The 27,202-nt window shown below is 34.2% G+C and overlaps 1 protein-coding gene across 4 annotated transcripts in view; it reads right to left on the reverse strand.

Annotated features, from left to right (window-relative positions):
- Gbs-76A (Glycogen binding subunit 76A) overlaps window positions 1-27,202 on the reverse strand; it is a 32,599-nt gene that overhangs the window by 4,492 nt on the left and 905 nt on the right. The window contains exon 1 of one of the 4 annotated variants that reach the window (XM_053750283.2): window positions 18,343-18,493. The exons of 1 other annotated variant lie outside the window; for it this stretch is intronic. In XM_053750283.2, coding sequence (XP_053606258.1) covers window positions 18,343-18,354 — 12 coding nt within the window. In that variant the 5' untranslated portion in view covers window positions 18,355-18,493. Of the gene's footprint in view, window positions 1-9,912; window positions 10,066-10,469; window positions 10,590-18,342; window positions 18,494-27,202 lie in introns of those variants that run through there. 2 more of the 4 variants (XM_053750281.1, XM_053750282.1) reach the window with 2 other exon arrangements.

Genomic DNA, 27,202 nt, shown 5'->3' on the forward strand with positions numbered 1-27,202 from the left:
CACTCAGCTAACACTTTGTGACGATGCTCTCCAGTCTGCGATGTACAGTATATTAATACTCAACAATTTTAAAATTCAGTAAATATTAATTTACTGAACCTGTGATTTTAAAATTGTTGAGATGTCTAAGTACCAAGGTTTTTAAATATTGAATATAAACGTAACTTTAATGTTCTCTGTGAAAATGAGCCGCTGCTGATTCAATTAATTGTAATTAATTGTACTGGAGAATGCGACGCTACATCTCGTATTTCATATATGCATTCCTCATCAACATATCCCGTCGTTCATGTTCCCCAAGGAAGGGATGGCATGTATGACGAATCACGGACTACGCCGTTATTCACGTTACGTGATTAGAACTAACGCCAAAAACAAAGCGTCACAAAACGTGGGCGCTGCTCCCGAAAATATATCTGGCTCCTATAAAGAATGGGCGCGACGCTCAGACGGTCTTTGATTATATAAATATTGTGACATTGAACCCTTCTTTAAAATTCACCATAATTGACAAAACTCCATCAATATCGACACTCACCTATAGAAAAAAGTTTAATGATTGTGAAACAGTTTATCCTGAATATTTCCACCATAATAGCGCTTCAAATATCTAGTTACCCAATGTAGTTACGACCTCATCTACAATAGTGTGTAAACTATACAAGTAGTCCTTGCCAAGACGACAAAAGGGCGTGATATAGGGCTTTTGGTAGGACCTAATGATAAATATAGTTCTTTGAGATGAGTTTCTCTATTATTCAATCAGTCCCCTCCACGCTTCATGGCTACTTCACTTATTGTCCATAAACAATATCGACCGGCCACTTGTACTGTTAATGTGGTTCATATGCAGCATGTGATCTGACAAAGTTTCTAGTCATGCGATAAAAAGTAACTTTTAATATAAAATTGTATCTTTTTTATTACTGATGTAGTGCCAAAAATATGTGATCAATCTCTCTCGCTACAAAGAAATATCGACATAGTTCACATGCCTTTGGACAAAATATAAGTTTCATATACTCGTATTTTTGTGGGTGAATCACTTACACACGCATATATAATAGAGCACAGTATCGGCGCCAAGCTGGTAAAACTGAATTCAAATAGATAATGCAATGTCACCTTCCAAAAATATAGCGCGATTTTCCAAAAATAAATATTCAATTAAAATCAAAGAATAAACGTCAAAAACAACATGAAAAACATTCATTATCACTAGGATTTCAATTAAGTATATCATTGCTGCACCCGAAAGTAAACAATATGCCTTTCACGAATGGATAGCATGATGACGAAGTCAAAACAATCGGAGAAAGTACTTACACCTACCTACTTTTGTAGCTACTTGTAAAATATTAATAAGACGCATAATAATGATAATAGACATAAACAAATTGATAATATAGATAAATTTTGTGGAAATCAAGAAATGAACACATGTCTGTAAAGGTATGTAAAATATATCGACCAATTGATAATATTTAGTGATATTTCGTGATAAAATCATATAAACACAAACGTTACCTGCACAAATATTGTGAAAACAAAAATACGCTATGCAATGCATACCAACGTGTCTTCATCATTCATATGGAAGGCATAGACGAGGTGGATTAGCGTATATACGGATTATTATATATTACGATACTCTTCAATTCCATTTACTTATATCATCCCAATTCTTAGATTGAATCTCATCAATAATATTCAGATTGTAATTTGGAAGAGACTGAATGACTGTATCTCCGAAAGTACTGGACGGATTCGAATGAAACTTTTTTGTTATATAGCTGTTTAGCCCGGGCAACATATAGGGTATAAACTATTTTGAAAAGTGGAATACCTGATGCAAACCCATAATGGTCCAGCTAAACTATAGGAAATATAGAAATGACGCCCTAACAAAAGTTGTTTAGTGTGATGAGCATTTTCTGTTTAGGAATAAAAATCAAAGATCTAGAACACCTTATTCATGATGCCTGATTCATGATAGCTAAACTATAGGAAATAAAGAAATAACGCTTTAACAAAAGTTTTTCAGGCTAATGAGCATTTCCTGTTGAAGTATAAATTACGACTTTATGTGGCTTTCTCCAGGATGAGCAACTCTTCAGAAACCCGAACAAATTCGTTCGTCGCCAAAAGGCGTTCGGCCACGCGAACGAAGACGTGGGCATCAGCTAGTATAAAATAATAACAACAACGCATCCAAACAATTATTTTATTAATGCGAAAGTTTGTGTATCTTTCTGTCTGTCACGCTTTCACGCGTATCGCTGGGCCGATTTTGATTGAAATAGATATTAATGACCAAAGGTCAAACATAGTCTACCGCAGGCGGAACTGCGAGCTGATTAGGATTATTCCCATTATATAAATTTTAAATAGGAATTATTTAACTGCATAAAAAAGAAAGTATTTTTAACAGTGTTTACAATAAAAGTACATATTTTTATCTAACATGCTTATGGATAACATTTACAGACGCCATGTTATCTTTGGGATATCAATGTCTATGTTATCTAAACGTAAATATTATAAGGTATAAGAATGTCAATCTATAATCCCACTATCTGAAATATTAGGTGTTTGTCATCCAAGCATTGACTGAAAGAAGCAAAGTTAGGGAATTTTATATCCCAAAATTCTTGGCGAGTTTGATAGTCAGACGACTAGTACAAAATATTATCATAAATATATTCATGAAGTATGCATTATGCAAACGTACGGTAATACTGTTAGCAATTTCACAGTTGATATCGCATACCATGAACAAAATGACGTACTTACGTACTTAGGTAATTTAGATAATATTATATCTGCTACTGTCATACAATAGAGTTAGAGGCACGTTACAGTCCTCAATGAAGAATAGTGATAAGGCTCGGTCATCGAACTCATCGATAAAGACTTCTAATGATTGTGAAGAGATATGGTCAATCGGACCATTGTGAGGATGCCGAGTAAATGACCTGGTTATTGCAATGTCCTTGCAATCTGTAGTCATATTTTCAATATAATCATAAAAATACATTAGGTGTGTGATGACTCGGTAAACTGGAGAACGATGCTATTTTCGGTTTCAAATACAAACAAGATAATTTACAATAACAACGAAAAATGTACAATAACAAAAAAAAAATACTATCTTATTGAGTCAGAAAATTTGATTTCTGTTGATCAAATACTTATATTTTTTTATATTGTAACTAACGTTCAATACACACCTTGCAATTTGCTTGATGGTTCGCATCGAATATTCACCAAAACATTTATAAAAAAAAGGTTAAATAATCGTGAATTGAACAAAATATTAATTCACTGTAAATTTAAAATTATGTAATTGTACCTATATTACATGTAATAATATTGTCGGTTACAATTTGCACTTCAGATTTACGTTATTTAAATGTTCAATATATGACATACACTGACAACCATTTCTGAGATGGTATTATTTTACAAAATAATGGACTAGAATATCCAAATAATTCATATGATAAGTCTTAATCTTGCAAATATAATCCGTTATCGTTTTAATATTCAAGTCGAGGAATTCTGTCCTAATGGTATTTAATTTGGCATGTCTAGTTCTTGACCAAAACAAGAGTTGATTTGCTCAACGTCCTAGAGGGCACGTAGCGGTCATCCGCTTATGTGGATTATGGCAGTTGGTACTGCTACTCACGCCAACACTCACACATCGCTATTCATACTTACATATACAACTACATACATTACCAACTACTCGTATTCTAATATCCTAATAATAATTAAGAATCCTGTCGTTCGGTAATTGTTTTTATAATTTATTATCTTAACCAAGTAGTTGCTCTCTTTTCATTCAGCCAACACTGAAAAACGGAATAAATGAGTATAGTAGCATTGTATACTAATTAACATAATACAACACTGTTTTTTTCTAAAATGCTGCTGAATCATTACAATAATACAAACGCAACTTTATTAGTTGCGTTTCAATCGGTCGCTAGCTAGAGAGAGAATAGATTCTATTTCATAACTGTTTGAACGCGGTGTGTAACGTTCCATTAGTGTCGCATTTATTTAATAATCTTTTTTTTTTATCATTTATAAAATTAACATTGTACCCGAAATTTACTTATTTATAAAATAGGATAAGTAAATTGATTACTGCGTATGGTACAATTTAATACACACTAATGATAGCCCACGGCGCCGTTCGAAACGCTCGTGAAATTCACCCACGGGTTCAGAACAGTGAGGCAGAACAGTTTGGAAGGATAGTATCGTTTAAATATAGGATTATAGAATAGTTCGGACAGTCAAAGTGAGTGATGTAGCGTTGACAACGATAACAGTGATAAGTATTTACGCCGTTTACTAAAAATTGCACAAATATCTCTGGATGAGCTTATTGAGTGTGTAAATAATGAAATACATAAAAAAGAAAATCTTTGGAACTTGGAAATAGGTTTATTCTAGATCTACCTTTTAGGAGCTATGGCTCCTATAGAGCATGGTGCTTTCTTATGGAGTATGGTGCTTTCTTATGGAACATTAAAGGTGGTCGGTCTTTGGTTTTCTGTCATAGTCAGGAATTTAACAAGTTAAGACAGAGTCTAGGAGTCCTTTATCTATGCAAAAAAAAGTTGGAATTAGACATTATTTATATTTCAGAATCGTATCTAAATAATACAGCATCGTATAATAGAATTGTCAACCCATAATATTTCCCGTCAGAGTTAGATAATATTTGGGAGCAAATTATTTTCGTTGCCTCATTGAAAATTCTAGCTGGTAGCTGGTGCCAACCATGTGTCAAACATTATTTGTGGAACAGCTCTCTTCCGGCAATATAATACTGCTGTTATACTTACATCATTTTCTAAACGTTTCGGTTCCAGCATGTTTTATTTCTTACTACTACTTATTTGAATAGACACGTGTTGACGCGCAGTTGTTACTTTTTGTCCTTCAAATAACTTTGGAAAATTTTAGATTTGCTTTCACACATAATAAACACAACCTGTCACCAAATAGTTTTAATAGGTCGATTGAAAGCTAATCTAAAGATAAAAATGCGGGAATTTAACGCATTTGGATCATCGATATAAAAACATGGTAAAAGTAAACAAAGTAAAAATAGCCAGGAATATCCTCGTGCTATTTGCACGATGTCATGACTTTCACTTTGTGTTCCAAAATAGTCCCATCTCAGCGTCAGCTATGCAAATAGATATCACGCGCCATCAGTATTACATCGCTTATAGAATAATATATTGGATCTATATAATAGAATATAGATCCAATCCAACTAGTCCTGGCAAAGAGATAAACCAAGAAGCTTGATGTCATTAAGACGCGTGTCATTGGTCTGACATTCAAGTAGCCGAAGACCTTAGAAAGAGGAGAAGATAATATTGGTAAACAGAAGCAACCGGGAGAGCGCTCACTTGAGATAGATAAATAAAATATAGATTTAGAGGCTTCTGGAAATCTTAAAAGTTACCTCGACGTCATTTATTTTCAGCTACATAAAATATTAATCAAGTGGCAACGATAGGAATCTGTTTCGATGATATTCCGATAACTTTAAATATAAACCCATTCATTGTTTCTGCTATTTCTTGCAACTTATACTAATCAACTGGTCTGGTTGTAGTCTTTATTTAGTAATTTAGTGATTGACAGATTAGGAAGGAGTGGCGGAGATATTTTTTGGAGATAATTTGGGTTTGTGTGTGTATATCAGCGTTTAATATCAAAGTAGTTACGGTAATTTCAAGATAGGGTAAAGTCAAAGTTAAAGCAACCTTACGTGTTTCTAGAAATTTTATGGAGATATCGAACTTTCCGTTACATCAATCGTAATCGCTCGATACGGAAGACGTAGTGGAAATACTTAGATGAGCAGACACCTAGTACACAACGACGCTCCGCCCCTCATGATAAACCTGCACTTTAACCTCTTCCAATATTATTATTGTGAGTGACATTGTACACTTAATTAGCGAACATCGGAATGTTTTATTTGACCTCTTGCACATACAGTAACAACGTAGGTACATATGGAAATTGACAAAACCAAGAGTTTTAAAAAGGCTAGTGCTTGTTCACCCGTAAAATATACTTAGATACAATTTAGGTTAGCACTAATATATTTTTAAAGTGCCCACTAGTTCAAACTGGTTACTTTCTCAAACAGACTAAACGAGATTACTTATTGGTTTATAAATATGGAATACTGAAGTTGATTGTAAGCCATTAACCGGTTAAGAAAACTTAGTGCGCTTTCACATCGCACAATTTATTTGGAAACTTTTCCCCTGAGTTGATCATCATTACATAAAAATAGATTATTTTTAAAGTGAAAAAATATGCCGAGTGATGCTAGTTCCTACCAAAAACACGATATTACGCACGATAAAATAATGTCTCAAATAGATAATACAATCAGTGTTAGAATTTATTATTTATTTAGATCACTAAACAATACTAATAAATCAATCACACACGTCGCCCTCATCTATGTATTTCTGGCTACGCTGTACCTTCTACTTATTCAATTCTGACAAATGAAAGCTGATTGAAATAATTGACTCGGAGACGCGCACGTCGAACTTTATTTGGTTGTTGCGACCACCATTGAAATAGCTACTTAAATATTTGTGCATCACTCGGAAGCCCATAGCGTGCTTATTGCCCAGTCGTCGCCTTTCTATTGTGTTTGTAAACACAGAAAGAAAACGTTGGTAACGTGACCAACACTTAAAAATTCACATACTCAAACGGCAAATGCAATCAATATGCGTAAACTACACGGCGTGAACAAAAAAGGTGATAGGTGCTATTGTAATGTTGAAACAAAGAAGTCATACTTCCTATCAGATACTTTCTACCTATTACTTGGTAATGTAAACACTTTTATGTTTAACTTTCTTGTTCGTGTTTTACACCCTATTAATAAATATTGAATCCTATGATACTTAAGGCTTGTTTCACTGCTAAATGATAAAATAGGTACCTATTTGATATTTATGTAATATATCGAATGTTAAAAATGGACTAGTTAGTTGGACTAGAATAGTTCACTAACTGGAAAATTACTTCTTATATTTTATCGGAAAACTGCAGATAAAACTGCAGACGTATGTTGCAGATGCTGTTAATATTGGTTTTATGTCCGATTTCCGGAGAATATACGCAGATCCGGCTGCGATGTACAAGACCATGTCAAAAATGTAGCTGATGTAATGCGTTCGGATCTCCTTGTGATATGCGAAATTGAGTTACGTACCCAAACCTACAACCATAACTCTTTTGTGTTTATGTGTGTGTGTGTGTAACTTTTTTGTCACCCATGCTACGTTTACGCTAGGAGGAAGAGTTCCTAATGGATGGTTTCATAAGGAATGGTTCCTAGGAAATATCCCTTTGCTGTCAAATTTGACAGCCAACGGAAATAAAAAAAAGAAATAATGACGAAATAAACGAACGTGCCGAAGCTTCTTATCTATTTCCGAACATTCTACAACCGCCCGGGCTATCTACAATATTTCGGTACTGGTACTGTGTCGTCACTTAGTTCCAGAGTTCCACCGGCTATAAAGATGCATGTTTTGTTTGTCACATCGGCACCTCAAGATCATCCGCCGCCAGCGTGGCTATCTGGCCTTATGATCCCCGTGGCCGTGTGATAATAAACTGGGTTATATATATATATATATATATATATATATATATAAGCTGACATATGTACATGTAACCCACATTACGGTGAAATCACTGAAATTCGATGGCGCTAATTGATAAATTCTAAATTATCTAAATCAATTATAAAATATTCCCTCTTTGTTGACTTGTTATAACAAAAAATATCTGCTACGTAACAAATACATACTACGGTTGAAGTGTCTACAGGGTATTCTGCTTAATAGATAAGGAAAATAATATTTATCACGCCATTGTCTTAGTTTCAAAAGTTCAATGACCAAAGAAAATTTAATATTTTTGCTAGCAACTAGCTCCTTTACGTCTTTATTTTTATTTTTTTATTTTTGCGTATACATAAGTATTAGTTTTTGGATACATGATAAGGATAAAGATTTATTACATGAAGATAGAAATAGTACTACCAGTAGACTCATTTACTTTTGTTATATTCGTCAAAAAGACAAATGACGGTAACTGTATTCTTACATTTTATTATTACATGTCGCTGACATAACAAAAGATTTTTTACGTGTCTTTCGGGCTGCTTTGGGATTTACTGCCTCAAACGGGCAAAAAATACACACCTAAGAAGGGCAGTTATCTACGTAAGAGTAGTTAAGTGAGTATAATTCCCTTCCCTTCTGTCACAAGGTTTGGTATTACTAAAATGGAAAAAAGTAAAAATGTTATCAGAACTACTCGATGTAAACATTTTTTTTTACAGAAAACTAATACGTTAATTATATATATTTCTAGCTAATTCACATACTTACTATGTAAATTAAATTCCAGATTAATGGCAAATGGCAATTTATTATCGTAACTGGGGTTGTAAACCTTCCATCCGGATATTCCATAAGAGGTAAGTGAAGCATAAACATAAAACAGGAAGTCACAGAAGAATAACTGGGTTGGCTTTAGATAAAAGGAAGTACTATCTAATCAAATTCTACAAAGGCTAGCGTATATCTCGCCCAGAGAATAAGCATTTCCATTCATCGCAGTAACGCTGTCAGCCTTCCTTACGCTACCTCAAGGCAATGAACTACATGGACTGGCATTTTATAGATATAGACCATATAATTCTTATTCCTTTATTTTTAAATAGTTTGTTATTTTTAATTTGTTGTAGTTCAATGTAGTTATTGTAGGTAACGTATAAGATAAAAAAGGAATAAATACATTCTACAAATAAATATATTTTAATTTAAAAGTATCCCCGAATCATAACGCACAAATTAAGATAGGTTTTAAATTTCTATGCTAATAATAAACTACACTTTTCATATTGCAACATGCCACTTTGTTATTTTTAATTACTGAATTCTGCCTCGATCCGGTTTTGGGATTTCTGTTATACTTTGGAAGTTCTATTTCCAGGTTGTTGGTTGATTGACGTCGTGACCACACTCACGATAAAAAATAATAAAATAACTAAAATACATCAAAAATATATGACCGAAACTTCATAAAATTTTCTAATGGGTTTAGTTTTTTATTTGTTACGTGTCGACCACGACGTGAACTCATTGCAGAGAGCTCTTGTGTAATGTTTATATTTTGTGCTGGCAGATTGCCTTGCAATTTCCAGTAAAACACATCACTGTATTTTTCTTGAATGCAATCGAGCCTAAAAAGGATGTCATTGAATTAATACATTTTAGATTGACCAGTGAGCGGGGTAAACAATCAAACAAAAGCAATCTTGTCAGATTGCTTTTTACTCTAGAATTATGCAGCTTATTTGAACGTTTACCATGAAAGTGCATGGGTAACTAATCAATCGAGCACTTGATAAGTCATTGACAAATTAACATATTATTATTTACAAATTATAATGCTCAAACAATGTTTATATTATGATCATCACGGTACAGTGACAATGATGTAGCAAAATAATACAAATTCGATTTTTTTTTAAAGTGGAATGAATGCGATTACAAAACCGATAACAACTGGTAAGTGCATTTTGTTATGCATTGCGGTTGTTGGTAGGGAAAAACAATTACTCGTGCTTATCACTGGCACTAGGTAAGGTCATCTAACAGATGGATCATAAATATTTGATAAGCTTATCTATGACCGCGTTAGATATTTCAGGGGCAATCTTCAATGTTAAAAATGTTTTTTAGATTGAAACCAAGTCAACACGATGCAAGTATGAAGCTTATTAACATATAATATCTATAAAATGCCGGCTATAAATAAAATTACCTTTTTCATCAACACAGGAATCTCATGTTCCAATGACATCTCAAGCTTTGGGGAGGTCATGTATGTATATCGCACACGATATGGTCACACCACACAACGGTCCATCAACACACCCCGCCTGGTTGCGTCCCACTTAAGTACTAAAGTGTCTAATGTTTATTTATTTTCCGATATCATTAAATAACGAACACTAATACGATAACTGTCACTCGGTTCCGGCGTGTTCACAATTTTTAAAAACTAAAATTCTATTGTTTTATTTTTAAAATGAAATGTATAATTGAGGGTAGATAATAAAGTAAAATGAATGTGGTGAAAGGCGCGGAGCGGCCTCCCGACGCCGGCCCAGCGTACAAATGAGCCGATGCGCAAGCGCCAGGGCGCGCAGCGCGCGACGGGGCGCCAAGTCACATAACACCAATTTCAGATATATTGCACTCGAATGATCTACATAATCATTAAATTTGTTCACAGTAAAATATAGTTAGTTAATCCGTCTATACGACTAATAAAATAGAATTACTAAGATACAATTCTGTGTATAAATAAAAACTCACGCAGAGAGAGCGTGATGCGCACGCGGCAGCCGGGTGATGTCTTGGCGCCCTCGGCGGCGCGGCCGGCGGCGTCCCAAGAACGAGAATCGATTCGAGACGTAACATAAATTCTGACAATATAAAATCTGTGGCACTGCATTGCAACAACCAAAAACAAGATACAAGAACTTGTTTTAAGTATTTATTGGCACTGCATTGCTTTTGGATTGGGAATGAAAATAGGTAGGTAATGGTATCACACTCACAATCCAGCCCGAGGTTGTCTGCGAGCAAAGAATCAAAATTCTTGAAACGTACGAAGCTGCTTCTGCAATCTTTCTTCAATGATCTTTAAGTTTCTCTAGTCTGTATCTGCCGTGAACGAACTAAGAATTTAGTACTGAGTACAACAAAATATGCCCCTATTATGCCTTGCGACGCTTTCGGACCTTCATCACAAAAAGTTGACATTCCTCAACAATATTTGATGCAACGAAAAAATATTTTTATGTTGCTTTGAGATTATGGAGACTGATAAAAACAAAAATAAGCATTTCCCATTTCCTGGGTGCTTATTGTAACGGATATGGTATACCTACTTATAACAGTTTTTGTGTTACTTTTAAAAACTTGTTATTTTTCAAGCAAATAATATAGGTACCTAAACACTTTTAATTAGTTACCTAATTGTTTTGGTTTTCATTAAAAATTATAATACTTCCAATTGTAATGTTGAAGAGTAACATTTCTGACACAAGTACACCTAACATTGTGGCTTTGACAATTTTTTTAGAAAGAAATAGAACATCTTGTTATCATTGCCGTTTAGGGTATTTTGCACAATTTTAGCTAAAAAGAGTCATTCGAGCTGTTCATTTTGGCAGTTTAATTTTACATTCTATTAGTAACCATAGAAGTAAAATATTGCATAAATACATATTATTTTGTTAGTTATGTTTAAATGTTTAACTTCAGATACAATATTTTTTTAAAAGGAAGGTTTTCAGTTCAAGGAAGGTTGTTACGAGTAGTGTGCATCAGAATCAGATTCCTACGTATTTTTATTATAATATGTGGGCATTTAATGTAATCAAAGATGAAGAATTTAGGAATGTATCATAGGATATGATTTTCGTTTTGATATCCATAGGTACACTACAATTTAATAGGTATACAGGACCCAGGGTAGATAAGCCGGTTGGTATGCGGCAAGGCGGTGGTGCGTAGGAGTTGCAACGGTGTATGCAGCGGACAGACTGGTCCTTATCCCATCGAACTGTAATATATTCATAGAATTTTAAATAACAGATCGCACCTCGTAAGATTTGTTAGCAAGTCCCGTTTGACTACAATGAGAGAATATGTATACCAGTCCGAGCACAGTCTGGAGAAAACGGCTTTAAGTAAGAAGATAAGATTCGATATATATTTAGGGTGTATGTGTACCTACTTCTAAAATAAGTAATTCTAATTTGTAGTAAGGGTGGAAAGTAGTATGTATGTATATTTGGGCCTACTAATATATCTTAAAAAGGTTGAAGAAATAAACAAATAATTTTCTATTAAGAAACTGGACATTTTCATCAATTTTAATTAACTATAAGAGGCATTGCCTTTTTATAAGGCCTCTCTTTATTTAGCTTACCAGTTATAAATTGTGATTTGTTGCGCGATCAATTTCAATTCAATATCGATATCGTTCGTACAGACCTACAACACATTGCCCTTATTTATTGCTAATCAGCTACTTGTTAAAATAACGAAGAGCAACTGCCAGGATTGGAAAGTTAGGATGGGTTGCACAGTCAACTTTGACATTGACTTTATAACGTGCGCAGAAAAACGCAAACTACGCCATTTTGTCTTAACTTTGATGGTCCAACTTACCCTTACTGTTCATTCATTATTGATCGTATTCTTCATTGCTGAGGGTCGTGATCATTCACAAAACGGCTTTCTAGGCTTACTTAATTATGTGGTTTACTATTGCCTTCTCGATTTCGTATACTTACTGGATGATAAAATTATCAACCAGAGTACTCGTAATTTTTGTGTAAGTATATGTTAAACCAGCAATAGTTAAATGTTTTAACTTCATAGTTACTACAATCTCCCTCAATACGAGATTTAGGCAAACCAATTAGAACTAACTACAGATTGCGAATTAAACGATTTATGTAAGTATAATATTCAAAAGAATTACAGCAAGATCGATCGTGAAACCTTCGTTAGTAAGGTAGTAGTATAAAAATATCTATAAGTAGTATAAATGATGAATTAAACATTTTGAACAAATTGGTTCATAAGTACGAGTATAACTAATAGTTATGTCATTGCTAAACAGAACTTGCAATCGCCTATGCACACCGCGAGACATCGGAATCTATCACAAGCTCGGGTTTTGGACCCGATATAAATACCAAGTAGGTTATTCGCCCTGAGTCTAACTACAAGTTGGTGTCCAATCTCCAGCTTCCAGACTCCAGTTATCTCATTGAGTTTAGTCGTCATAGCTGCCGACAAAGCAGCCCACGCACCCGCAAGCCCTGCACTGAATTATAAACGGGAGAAGTGATAAATAAGGAATAGATAAACTTAGATTGCTTTTGAAATTGCAAACATGTTACGCTTATCTTGATTACTACCAAGTTTTACAGTTTTAGCATACATTCAAGGTTTTATTATGTTTTTAAATGGACACAAAAGGTGTTAAGATGTCAGCGAAAAAATCAGAAAAAGTGTATGACTTTCTACCACATAAAATGTTACAGTTGTCTGGAATTTATGTGATCCCAAACATTACATGGATATACCGAATATAAATAATTTTTATGATATTTGAACGTCAAATCATCTGATTTGAAATAATTGCACTAACAACTTCGGTCTTTCTTAGAAAACAAGTACTTAGGTAAGTTGACGTATCAAACAAATACATAAATGCGCTCATTTTTAATCACGATCTTATGTTTTATTGTGTAGGTTTTAAGATATGCCTATATGCATCTATTTGATAATTTAGCCTATTTTTATATAGTGATGGCCGATATAGTGAAAAAATGAATTTAAAATATACAATGCGTAGTATGCATGCATTTATCACAAGCTGTTTATTTAGTTTCAGGGAAAACTTATTTAAAATAATACGGTAAGATAATTGTAGGTGATATTTTTTATCATCTGCTTCATTTGATCATTCAACTTGAAATGCAAGTACTTATAAAGCGTATGTAAACTTTCCCTAGTTCGAAATAGTTTTCATAATTTCTTCACAAAACAAGTCGTTCGAAGCAGTTAGGAAGTTTAGTTTAGGTTAGCAAGTTGCAGGAATGCACCTCGAACCGGTCGGCCGGCGCATATGCATTACTGAAACACGGCCATAGATAGATTTAAGCCCGGACATAAATAGGGCGTAAACCTTTTTGTCCGGCGTAATTCCATCTTTACGGCCAGCATGTTCCGTATTAGAACAATTAGAAAATTCACTATATAACTATTTCACTCTTGCTGAATATTTGTTATCCCGAACATTCTTATTATCAAATAAGGTTAAAAATTATTATTTTATGTTAATAGTTATTATTAAATATAGCCTGAAATAAATTTCTTCTCAGTTTTGGTCGTTCGAAAATTCTAAAGGACGTACTTAGACAACTTCCAATCGGTCAATAAATGATGACAACGATTGTGACAAAATAATACCTAGTCTATGTCAAACAGATATTGAATACAATGCAAGAAAACTAGCAGCCAGATGGTTGCTGTTTCAGTTATTTGCAAGTAAAATAAAGTATGACGTGATGTTTCAGTGCCTTCAGATTCGATTCGTAACATCGCGAAGTACTTTTGAGCGTGTGTTTTGGCTGGGGCGAACCACGTTGTTGGCTGTGAGGATTACTTTTGCGTGACATTGAAGTGCAATATTTAAAAAAATATGGTAATATGCAGACTTTTGTCATAATATATCTACATATTTATCAAATTACGTTACGCATTATATGTCTGTGTCTGACACTTAATGTGCCCTTCGTAATTGCGCACTTCGCAAAATGCGATCTTATTCCAAAAAGGCGATTATTTTACTATTGCTCATTAAAATATATCCGATATAAATGGTAAAGAGTCCGGCAGGTCATCGACCCTGTAACGGGTTTGTTTTTCAGTGGGCGGCCGACGACGTCCTTCAGCGACACGCGCCAAATAGAAATAGATTGGTTTGACGGCTCTGGGAACTATGTAGCTCCTGCTTTATTCTTAGCGAGAGATGCACTTTCTGTGCTGAGGTTTTAGTATTCGGTAGGGTTTGATAGAGAAGAGAACTGTTTTATTATTGGACTCAAACGCAACAGGCATAATAATCAGAGTAGGTACGCTGTGAATTTATATTCTAAAGACGGCTCAAGAAAAGAAGCATAAGAAAATATTTACCCCTAGCTGTTACACACAGCTCCGCCCGCTGTAACTTCGGTTTGTTAATATTTCATTTCGGATATGAAAATATGTTGAAAATTTACATTTTGAAACTACATTTACTGACTTCGCTACATTTACTGATTTACTCGCTCTCGTGGAAATATTAAGATAGGTAAGAAAAAACCTTATGTCCCTCAGAAATAGTGTAATTTCCTACAGGTGAAAAAATGTGGACATTGGTTCTATAGTCTTGAAGATTACACCCCTTCGCACTAACTTACTAAGGGTAAGTTGCACCAGTCAACTTGTCGTTGCCGTCGCCGTGCCGTTGTCTTTAAAACAAAATGGCGTAATTTGTATTTTTCTGCGTAGGTTAAAGATAACTAGTGAAACCGAGCCCTATACTTCCTCTTTAAATATTAGTGTAGATTTAGATTACTAACGTATAGAATATGAATGTTTATCTATACGTCAGAATTTGAAGTAATATTTAAGAACCGATAAAAATATGGATGAGTCCGATCGTTTCGAATGATAGGTATTTTTAGAAGTTGAAGTACAACCGTGCATTACGGTGCGCGGTGTCGGACGTCTGTTTCATGGATCGGACAATTTAGATTTTTTTCGAGGCATATGGCAGTTGCACCATAAAATATAGCATAAAGTAGATAGCATAGCATAATAATGGGATAAGAATTTCATAATATTATTTATAAATCATTTACAACATTACCAGTAACAAATAGATGACATTGTTAAATCATTATAATATTACGTATCTGTATGGAATGTTAGGATGTCATCGCACGCGCAGCGTGACGGCCACGCAGCGTGACAACGGCGTCACTGTACGCTTGCACTTGCAAACGACTCTATTTTTATACAGATACAGTGTAGACAGAGCCTGAGCAAATTTCAAAGGACATGTTTACCTGCAGAAATTATAAAAAAAATAGTGACATTTTATATAGGTATGTCTTTGAAAAAAATCTAAAATGTATACCCATTACTCTTACGATCTTTTCAGTCTCATATTACTTAGGGTTTCCGTATGCTAACCTCCAAACTTCAATTCGAAGATGACACCCCATGATTACTTAGTTCTTATATATCCAATTTATTGTATGTTTTATGCGTTTGCGGTTGAGATTTGAATGTCTCTTGTTCTGCTGGTGTTTTGAAAAAGGTAACGACGCCCGAAACTTGAATTTATACAACAAATTATTACGGGTGTATTAACTGCAAGAATACCTAATCTGGCCTGCAGTCTATCTAAATTTAGCCTGAAACAGGACATTTAAAGCAGGCTTCGGAGCGCCCGCTATCTTGTAATACCTTTTATGGTTGGCGCCTGCTTTTTAGAAAACTGGTGATTCTGCTTATGCAATTGCCGTGAACAAGTGTTCCTTTATCCGTAATTAGATATGGTAATTTTCATTTAGGTAAGTAGTACAACACAATTTTTTTACAAAAACAGATGCAAAAGAAAGAAAAAAATCTGTACTATCCAGTTGTTTCTCATACCGCGTAAGATAAAATAAATTTAAATTAATTGGAAATGCGAATTCTTTTCATAAAATCTGTCACCTCACTTCCGCCAACAAAACTGGCATGTGCGGCTCTCTCTGTCAATTAAGGGAAGAAGTAATACTTGGTATATATTTTTTTAAAGATATATAATTCACTAATGGAGTAGAATTGTCGACTGTCCATTTACCACCTAAAGCATAATCTATTCTTTGTTAAATAGAGTATTCCTGTTCACTTAATGAGGCCATTACTAATAGTTGTTCCCGTAGTTCTAAACAAATCAAAACAATACGACAGTCATTATAAATAGCCCTTGTTTGCAATGGTAGTCGTGAGCCATAAACATGACTAAAGGTCCCATATAAGTAGCCCAGATAGTGTCGACGTCGTACTTCGTACTTTCTTATAGACAAAGATAACTTGTGGTTGGAAATAGTGAGTTGAAATCTTTACTGAAATCGGTGAGGGTCAGGCAATACTTGTATAAAACCGATACAAGTTTCCATAGTTACCTATAATATGGATAACTTCTGCTATGATTGCCGCCCTGTACTATGTGTTATATAATAACGTAGGGAGAGACTAAATAAGTTGTTGGGAGCAGATTAACCTAACCCCCTGCCTAACTAACTTATTATCACAGGCAATAAGGGAATCACCCTAGATTTATCTGCCCTCGACTCTTTTGTATAGAGAAGAAATATACTTACTATACTTATTGACGTCAGTTTATGAAATATAAAAATGTTATATGCATTTAGTAATTGCTATTTTGTTTGTGCGAATTTCATAATAAATTTAGTATATCTATAGCATGTAGTATATAAAATACAAAACGAAAAAGAAACAGCATATTGAGAAACTAGTTCAAAATATGACGTTATCGTTATGACTATAATGAATGTTAACGATTTATGACGTATAAAAAAACTACTTATGATATCTCGTTTAAACCAATTTTCGGTTGAAGTTTACATAGTAATGTACATCTTTTTTTTTAAGTTTCATCATTCTCTTATTTTAGAAGTTACAGGGGTGGGACACATTTTACCACTTTAGAAGACACTTCCAAACTCGCGCAAACTACATTCAGTTTAGAAAAAAATTATATTAAAAACCTCAATATCATTTTTGAAGACCTATTTATAGATACTAGGGTTTAATAAAAACATTTTTTTAGTTTCATTTCTAAGTATGGAGGACCCCCAAAATTTATTGATTTTTTTTTTCTATTTTTGTGTAAAATCTTAATGCGGTTCACAGAATACTTACCAAGTTTCAACTAATTTTCGGAAAAAAGTGGCTGTGACATACGGACGGACAGACAGACATGACGAATTTATAAGGGTTTTTGCCATTTCGCTACGGAACCCTAAAAATATACCCTATTTTTTAGATAAGGACATACTTAAATATAAACATTATTATATAATTTCAATTAATTAGCGATTAAAAGTTCATTTACACTGACGATGAGATAAAATGAGAACATTCGTAAGCACTGTACGTTGACAATAATAATAAAAGTTATTTTATTCAACGTTGTTTTGCAAGCGAAGTAGGACCAGTTAACAAATATATAAGCTTAGGTTTTTGTTTTTTTTTAATGTTGCAGATTTCTGGATTTCGTAACGGCATCTCCATCATTATACAGATGTACCCAAATACCTTACGCACGAAGCGGTAAGATACCTTGGGAAGATCCTTTATGAGAAGTTTAATAACACTTCTATAAAGGGTGCTCGTAAGGTTTTCGATTTCGTTACAGTAGATGAGTGAATACTTCGTATGTACTTAAAGTACCAACCAACCACCAACATGTATCTCATTCAAGAGCTATGCTTCTTTCTTTGGTATTATTACGCGGCTGTGATCAAATGTAACAACTTTTTGGGGGGCTTTTGCCATTTATCTCAGGTATTCATAATTAGATGAAAATAATTAATCTTACCCGCAAATCCATTAAAAATGACACACACAAACACAGGACACTAGGGCGAGCACAAGACAGGACAGAGATGCTTCGCTTCACGCTTCGTCGCGCGCACGATTGCACTGTGGTGTGGTGTAGCTCTGTGGATGTAGGTACACGACAGGATGCGTCCACTACTGTGACTGCGCACAATGCGCGCGCGCAGGACTTGAAGGAAGCACCCCAGTTATAAACGGCATAGATATGATACTCATTGACGTAGCTGCGTAAACGAGCTCTATCCTATATGGCTTGATGAAAACTTTAGAACTACTTCAGTTGAGCACAGTCTCACCAAATCGTTGTTTACATTCCACGTGATCTTGGCTATGGTGTGATGTGTCAATAAATGTACATAATCTCATCATCAAAATTTATTTGGATGGTTTTGTGGAAAGCCCTCGATCGCGATCGTTGATTTTATCTTAAAAAAAGACATTATTCCTCAGGCATGTGACTTCATGGGGCCTGTATATTTTAGTTATTATATTAAATAATTAATATAATAACTAAAATATTTCTAGTTATTATATTAATTAATTAATATAATAACTACTTGATTTGTAATTTTAAATTTCGAATGTATTTCTAAAACGAGGTTAATTGATTGTAAAGTTCCCACGATCAGTAACGTATCTTTTTTAAATAAATAATTATTTAATTAAGTCATACAAAAATATATTTTGTTTAGTTTTAAGTCCAGTGACATAGAAACATTTTGATAATGATGTTGATAAATGAATCTTGACTTGACACATTAGCTCTGTTTGAACGAGGAGCCGCGGGCGAGCGGGACCGCAACACTCTCTCCTCTTATCGTGTGGGGTTAATGATTTTCGCATGGAAAATTACCACTAAGACGTACACTCGCGCTGGTGACAAACTGCTGAAAATACAGAAAAATAAGCTTAATATTGACTTAATTTCACTGCGCTGGTTTAAGTTTGGAACTGTAATATAAATTGTTTAAATACCTACATAATTGGACCAATCCAATCTCCAAAGATTTAAATACATATTTTATGTTGATACTGTATTAGGTTAATAATTAATAATGAATGATAGAAGAGGTTTTCTAACGCAAGCATATTTTTGCTTAAAAGAAAATATCAATGTATTATAGATAACGATGTAATGTTTTGAGAAATAAATAATTTTAATCTTTTTTAAAATTCAAATACATACTATTTTAAAATCTTTATTATCACGAATCTTAAAAGTTTATTATATCTATTAAGGTATAATATGAAAATCGGGAAATGAATGGAAATCGTGATGGGTGATTGTTAAAGAGCTCGGACGGTTTCTTGACTCCACTATAAAACACAATAGAAGTAAAAATATTTGTAACGTTGATTGAAATTATTCTCTTTCAGACGATTTCACCTCTTACAAACGCGATCTAGTTGTTTTGAACCATAGAGCTGGTAGATGAACTAATGTTTATGTAGGACGACTGACGACTCAGTGCCAATTTTTTATTAGGCTGTAAACATTGTGATGCATGAGATGATATACGATATCGTTATTCGAAGAAGCAGTAACTCTGTACTCGCCTTAGTTTGTGTTTGTTGGAAATAAAACAATGATTTTATTAATAAAGGAAGACGGTCACTGGGAGACGGCGAGCGCGTGCATCTCTTTGGCAAAGACGCAAACTTCTACTTGCATCTAAATTGAGCACGTCCATCGATTGATCTCTGCATTATCAAGACGACAAAAATCATTTATTAAATTTGCATTATTTATTAGAGCACTCGACTTTGTTTAAGAAAAACAGTCAGCAACGTATTGTTGATTTGAAGTATTCCTATGAATTATTTTTTTTATACCTATATCTTTTGTATTATGTATTAAAAAAGCTAAGCTTTCATGAAAATTATTTAATACCTACTAATAAACATCAATTAATAATGTTGTTTACATGATTTTATTTAAATATGGATACTTGAAAAAGCTATTAACTACTATACTATAGATACTTTTAAATTGTTTACCCTACTTCAGCGTTTGTGTTTCATAAACTGTACCATGTGAGTGTTTAACGGCACGACCACCGTGCATATATTGTCTTAAGATTTACATCATCAGAATTCTTGGTATACCGAGCTTACGTGAACATTTTATATGCGCAGTGCTAATACTAAAGTTTGCTGAAAAAACGCAGTGTATTCGTAAATGCTCTCAGCAAACGTGCCTGTTACAACACGCATTTTTTAACAACTTTTTGCAGAATCAATCTTTTTTGCATAAGGCTATAACTACACAACTTAACACAGAACTAGCAGAAGTAAAAGCAAAATAAAAAATGATGATTTATATATCTCTTTCCACTTTACTATAATGCAAATTAAGTTATACCTGGTTAGTCAATATAAACACAGGTTCATATAGACGTAAGCATAATAACTCTATGTAACGTAAGTTTACATTTTAGTCAAACCAACAAGAAATATAGATGACTAGCTTAGCTGTTGCCCGCATCTTCGCCCGGCGTAGCCAATGTGTGCCAATATCGGCCTAGCGGTTTAGCCATAAATGCATGACATGACAGACCAAGGAGAATATAACCAGTGACAGACAGTCTATCGCAATTATAATATTAGTATGGAAGTATCGATGTACTACCTGGATATACTACATACTTAGAAAACATTTTGAATACAAAAAATAATAAATTCTAATAGATAAATATTCAATGCTAATTTGAACAACTTCTAGTGCAAATTCTAATAAGTTGAACTTGTCCAGACGCACGCTAGGTTTGCAATGTTTGAGGAGACTGCAAATACGAATTGCGAGCAACTTGACACAGGCTCCAGAGACTTCGTAATCAAGTATTTATTCAAAATCACGATACTGAGTTTCGGTCCCACGTTCGATGTAATTAACGATTGCTAATATTTGAGCAATTAAACGTTTTTCTTTTCTATCATAAAGTGCATGAGAAGATTTAATTTTTAAATAAATCCAGACTTTGTCTTTGAGACGGAGACAATACAATTTCTAACAAAGATATACAAATGAAACGCAGAAAGCCACAGCAACAAAATATGAGGACTGCGAGGCACCGGAGCCCGCTGCGGTCAGGCCGCGACCGCAGACTGCAGCTGCACACATACGTGCATCACTACGTTCAGTCCTTGCAAAGCTGGCTGCAGCATTATATTAATTGTAGCAAATATTTATAAGTGCACTGGGGCTCGATTCTCACGCAATCGGAGTTCACTTCATAGGTTTTCTTCATTTTTTTCTGAAGATTTGATTGTTTCTGCATTCACAAAAAATCACCGAATATCATAATAGAGTATGTATAATATTTGCTTCCGGTGAAGGAAAAATCGTGAGAATATGAAGAAATCAATGGCAAACCATTCCACATATCATGGCCCAGGAAGTCAACCCTCAGTTATGAGAAATAACTGAGGGTTGAGGAGAATATAAGAAGAAAAAGGGAGTCTTGTACAATCTAAAAATAGTTTATTCTAAAATTTACTGCAGTCTTGTCTTATGTATAAGGGGGCGTCGCGCCGGGTAAGCCTGGCGCCCCTTTTGTATCCTAAACCCTGGATGGTAGTGATCCATCCTCACCGTTAGGCCTTTACTGACTTAGTTAACTTCCACGCGTATTTAATATCAGAGATCCATACGTAAAATAAAAATAAATACCTATTTTCAAGTTTAATATTTTTTTTAGTAGAGAAAAAGACATCAACGCGTTAAAATAAAAATACTTATAACTATTAAAAATTAAAACAAAACTCAAATCAAATTTTCGAACAAATAAAATACATTATGACTTTTTGTCTTTCATCGACACATAAATTATTTTATGCCACTGTTGAATTAAAATATATATTTCAGATTTTTTTAACACCTGTAGCAGTCAGTGAGTGAATTCAACAAAAAGGAACAATCTACTTAGATGGAATAGTTTGTTTGTAATCCAATATTATTTACGGCAATTAAGATAAACAAATAATTAAACTGATAATTAATTGCGTACGTTTGAAACAATGTTATTCCAATTAACTAAGATCTGCAAGTTATTTATTATTTATGTAATTATTGAGGTTACGTAGGTACATATATATTTAAAGGATGTATAAATATATTTGTTGTCAACCGTCAATACTTAACTACTTGTATCCTACCTATTGCTAATAATAGATTTAAAGAAGAAGAAGAAAGTAAAAAGTAGAAGGTATTCTTCAGCTACTAATAACAATATAAATAAATCACGTTTAGCCATTAGATTAGTCTAAGCACGCCTTCAGCCATAATATTGCTCACTCGTCCTCCGTTGAACTCCTTAGTGCTCCGTTGTTTTCTATACGGTTTGATACTGACATGTGTTGACGTATGTCGAAAGTTCATATAATTTCAACGTTGTTGTTTGTTCTCGACGAATGTCAAAATGACTGAAGACGCCGCAGCGCAACTGAGCATTGGGACATGGCTCGAATTGTGGTAATTTAATGAATAACCCAAACAAAGTGTCACTTGTACAATCAAGTCCACGTTAGTTACCTAATTTTTATGTTATCAAAGCTATTGTCGGCGAGTGTTATCTGGAGTGTCGTAGCACGGTGGTACTCTGGACTGTGTGCTGAGCACACTCCATCGTATCATGACATGACCTCCGACAACGCAGCCGACGGCCAGGGGTCTAATCTTACTTGGTACTTTTCCTACAAAACTCAACGTAGTATACCTACGTTGAATTTATTTCGTGATATAACTGAGTTGATTCAAATTGGGTCGCGAATTGTGAGTGTAACATGGACGTCAATCAATAAGATGATGGCCATAGACAAACTCGAAACTCTTAAAAGAAAATAACAAAAAATAATATTAACTTTAACTCATTTACATAATTTTATTTCACATAACAAATGTAAAATTTGTTTTATTTTTAAAATTCATCAAAACCTTTTCCACTGTTGGACATAGTTTCATCATAGACTTCCATTTAGACCGATTGAAAGCAAATAATCGCTTTATCTACAATGATTTGAATGAACTTTTAGTCTTTAAAACACAATTAAAAATCACCACTAACAAATACGACAAACCACTGCGTCCAAAAGTTGTGCCAAATTCAATTCGATATGTTGTAGCCTGAAATAACCGTGGTCACATGACTGCGGCCAATCCACGACGACCGCGAAAGGACTCATTTGTTACTTCAAGAAATGCCGTTATTCTATTTTTTCTTTTGGCAGCGACAAACTACTCAAAAATAAACCTTTATATGCAAACCATAATTGAAAACCTCGAAATGGCCTTTGTAGATCGGATCAGGCGTCTACTCATCTTTATCTGAATAAAAAAAAAGTGTATGTGTGTTGTATGTACGTTGTATAGAGTTGACAATTTTTTTTAAAATAATAAGTGTACTTGAAGCCAAAAATGTCTGGCAAACACTAGAAGTGCAGGCTTGAAAACGTCAACGGGAGGAACGGGGGGGATGCCGAAGACCAAAATGGAAGAGAAAATTGTAGGAAAGCGGACCCTAGTCTCCGACGCTCTAGCTGAACTGAAAAAACGCTCGAACGCCGAACGCTCAGGTGACAGAGAGATTTTAGTAGACAAAATTACTTTCTTTGAATTGAAACAATATAAGTAGGTACATTGTGCAAATTATCACAACACCATATCATTATCAAGTTCACAATGCTCATAACAAATGTTCGGTATGTTGAGTTTAATTAACCTACTTAGAGATATCGTTGTGCCTACTTTGTGACAGTTTCTAAATATACATTTATCTGAGCCTGTGTAATTTATGTAACGATAATATCCGGGGATATTCCATTCGAAACATACGTACTCATATAACAAAATGGCAAGTTTTCAAGTACGGCCACATAGGGACATAAAAACCAACTCAACATGTAGTTGATGTTTCATTAGGCCAGTGATTTTCATAAGAAGAAATCATTGCGTAATCGCATGAATTCGCGTGATTAGATACGCGGGTGAACGCATGCTAATTTGTAAATAGCTCTTTATGATTTACGTACGATGTTCTGATAAGAACGGTAATTAATGACAAGACGAGATGAAATTATAAATACTTAAATGGAAGTTTCAGTCTAAAAATATAATAGATAACATACGTAGAGATAACAATTTATATTCTTTTTAAGGTTCTGTGCCTCAAAAGTAAAAAAACAGAACCCTTTTAGGATCACTTTGTTGTCCGTCTGTCTATCTGTCAAGGCCCTGGTCACGTATCCGGGTTGGTGATCCCTTGAAGCTGTGAAAAAACAAACTTGTAAGCAACGCGTTCAAAATATATGACCATTTATGCAATTTCGCAGGAAAATCAAAACCTATACTCGTTACTTCCCGTTGACCTAGAATCATGAAATTTGATAAGAAGTTAGAATTCGTTTAAAAAAATTACCATTTAATTGCTAAGCACAAATTTATACGGAACCCTCGACGCGCGAGTACAACTCGCACTTGATGGTTTATTTTCACTGCGAAATGCATTCCGTAAGTATGTATTATGTGATACCAAAGTTTTGCTTTTTACTTCACTTAATTTCACCCGCATTCAAATTTGTTTATTTATATGGATGTTGATAGAGCTATTTTGTTCGTAATAATAGTTGTGTGCTTGTATAAGGACTACATCTACCAAAACGTGCCTAATCCGGACACCACACCCCCGCGAGGACGTTCGAATCAGGCGACTTAGTTGGCAGGCCACCACGTCTCTACTGCCAAGGTACGCACTTCCTAACCTGCAAAGTAATATACATTTCGTTGGCACGGACCTAATTTTATCACCACTTCTATAAGTGTTACTATGTAGTAACGCTTAAAACAAAAGAGATCATCTTTTTGATGTCAACAAAACCAAAGTTGTCCGATGTTGTTAATATCAATGTGTGGTGTTTTATGGATCTAACTTCAATCCTGGATTGTCCTGGTTATTGCCCGTTGGTATGTCCAATATGTTTACTGTTTGCTCTAAAAAGACTGAAGATCTGTAACTTTGTAGGAATCCAAAAAAATATGTTGTATGTATTGTATATATTACTGCCCATAGACGATAGTTTTTACTTCCAAGTTTTATTAATGATTTTTCTTCGAAATTAATGAAGCATGTTGCTAATTATATACCTACCTTCATCTTATTTTGAAAGAAAATACAATTCCCTTAAAAATATATAGCCGGACGATAAAAATAATGGTGGGTAAGTACTTTAATAGTTAATTTTTAGATGTTATTTATTTCTACATAATTTTATATCATTTCATTAATACATTATTTCGCATGAGACCTTCGTGTTTGTTAGTAGTTCTACTAAATCATAGCTTTAGTTCTAAACCTTGCCTCGAATGCTTTAGTAGGTATCAAGATCTTCTAAATACATAAAGCTTTTCGTAAATTTTGCCAGTCCAGTAATAACAAACACCAAAAATACAGACTATAAAAATCCTGCCAGACGCAAACGAATGCGACACGAAATGCCTGATGATCGCACACGCATGCTAACGTCCTTTGGAATCGTTCCAAGTCGAAAAATACACAAACAAATCGGAAACGCCGATTAATACCAAAAGCGAATGTTCATAACTAGCTTTTGACCGCGGCTTCGCTCGCGTTAATTTTTCCGGATGAGAGGTACTCTATGTCCTTCTCCATACTTCAAACTACATGTCTGCAAAATTTCAAGAAGATTGGTTATGTAGCGTAGAGAGGTAACAAACAAACTTATTTCGCATTCATAACATTAGTTAGAATACCAACCTACCATTGATTTGTTTCTCTAATATCTACAAACTACTACTATATTGTGTCATTTTATCACATATTTTGAACGAAATTTTATAATAGCTTCTGTGGCCATTTCAATTTCGTGGAAAAATCGTATTTTAACAGAAGTTGACAAAGAATAAACAATTTCAATGTTTTCATTAATTTCCTTTTACAAACTAAAAGTGGGTAAAAACAGTCTACATAATTCTAGTACCAAGTAATCGTTTTTAACTAGACCGCGGACAAACCGTAAAAACCCTAAAAAGTAAGCTGCTAAAACTGAAATTACCTAAGTAAACAAGTAGCTAGGTAATTAGTATACCTAAATCTCATGATGAGGTAACTTTACATATACCTACCTACGAAAAACAAAATAAATCTTATGTATAGATAAGTAGGAAAGAATGAATCATAAATTTAAAGTTGAGTGATATTTAAATATAATGAATTCAAGACAGCAGTCGGATAAAAGCATTGGAAAGCGAGTTGGGCTGGACCGCACATAAACCAAATGGCCGTGCTCTTGAAACACATAAATTGATTCTGGCGATATCTATCATAAATAACATTGCTTTGCAGACCGCCATCTTTGCCTGCTTGGTCGTCGGGCCGGTTGTGGTATGTGTAGTATACATAGTTCAGAGGATTTTAAACTGGGCGATAACGTTCTCCTATATACTAATAGTCTAGAGTAAAAATTAGAGATTTGAAAAAGATAGTTTATGATTGAACTCGAATCTTAATTCGGTAAGATATATGCTTACCTTTCACGAAAATGGGTTCAGAGGTTTAACTGTGACAACGTAACAGATAGATATATAGACATATTATTTATAATATTAGAAGTATATGTACAACAGGGTTCGAGTCACAATCGACCCACGCGTGTCCCATTCATCTTGATCCTGTGCACTTAGGAAGTGCCCATAAAGACTATACAGTCCATGATTAAGTACATTGAGTTAATACGAGCATAAAAATAGGGCCTTGATTTTTTATTAAAATAGGGCCGCAACCCGCAACAGAAAATGGCTCCTAAATCTGTTTGTGCAGATCTATGTT

The sequence above is a fragment of the Plodia interpunctella genome, chromosome 10 (genome assembly GCF_027563975.2).
Source record: "Plodia interpunctella isolate USDA-ARS_2022_Savannah chromosome 10, ilPloInte3.2, whole genome shotgun sequence".
Lineage (NCBI taxonomy): Eukaryota > Metazoa > Arthropoda > Insecta > Lepidoptera > Pyralidae > Plodia > Plodia interpunctella.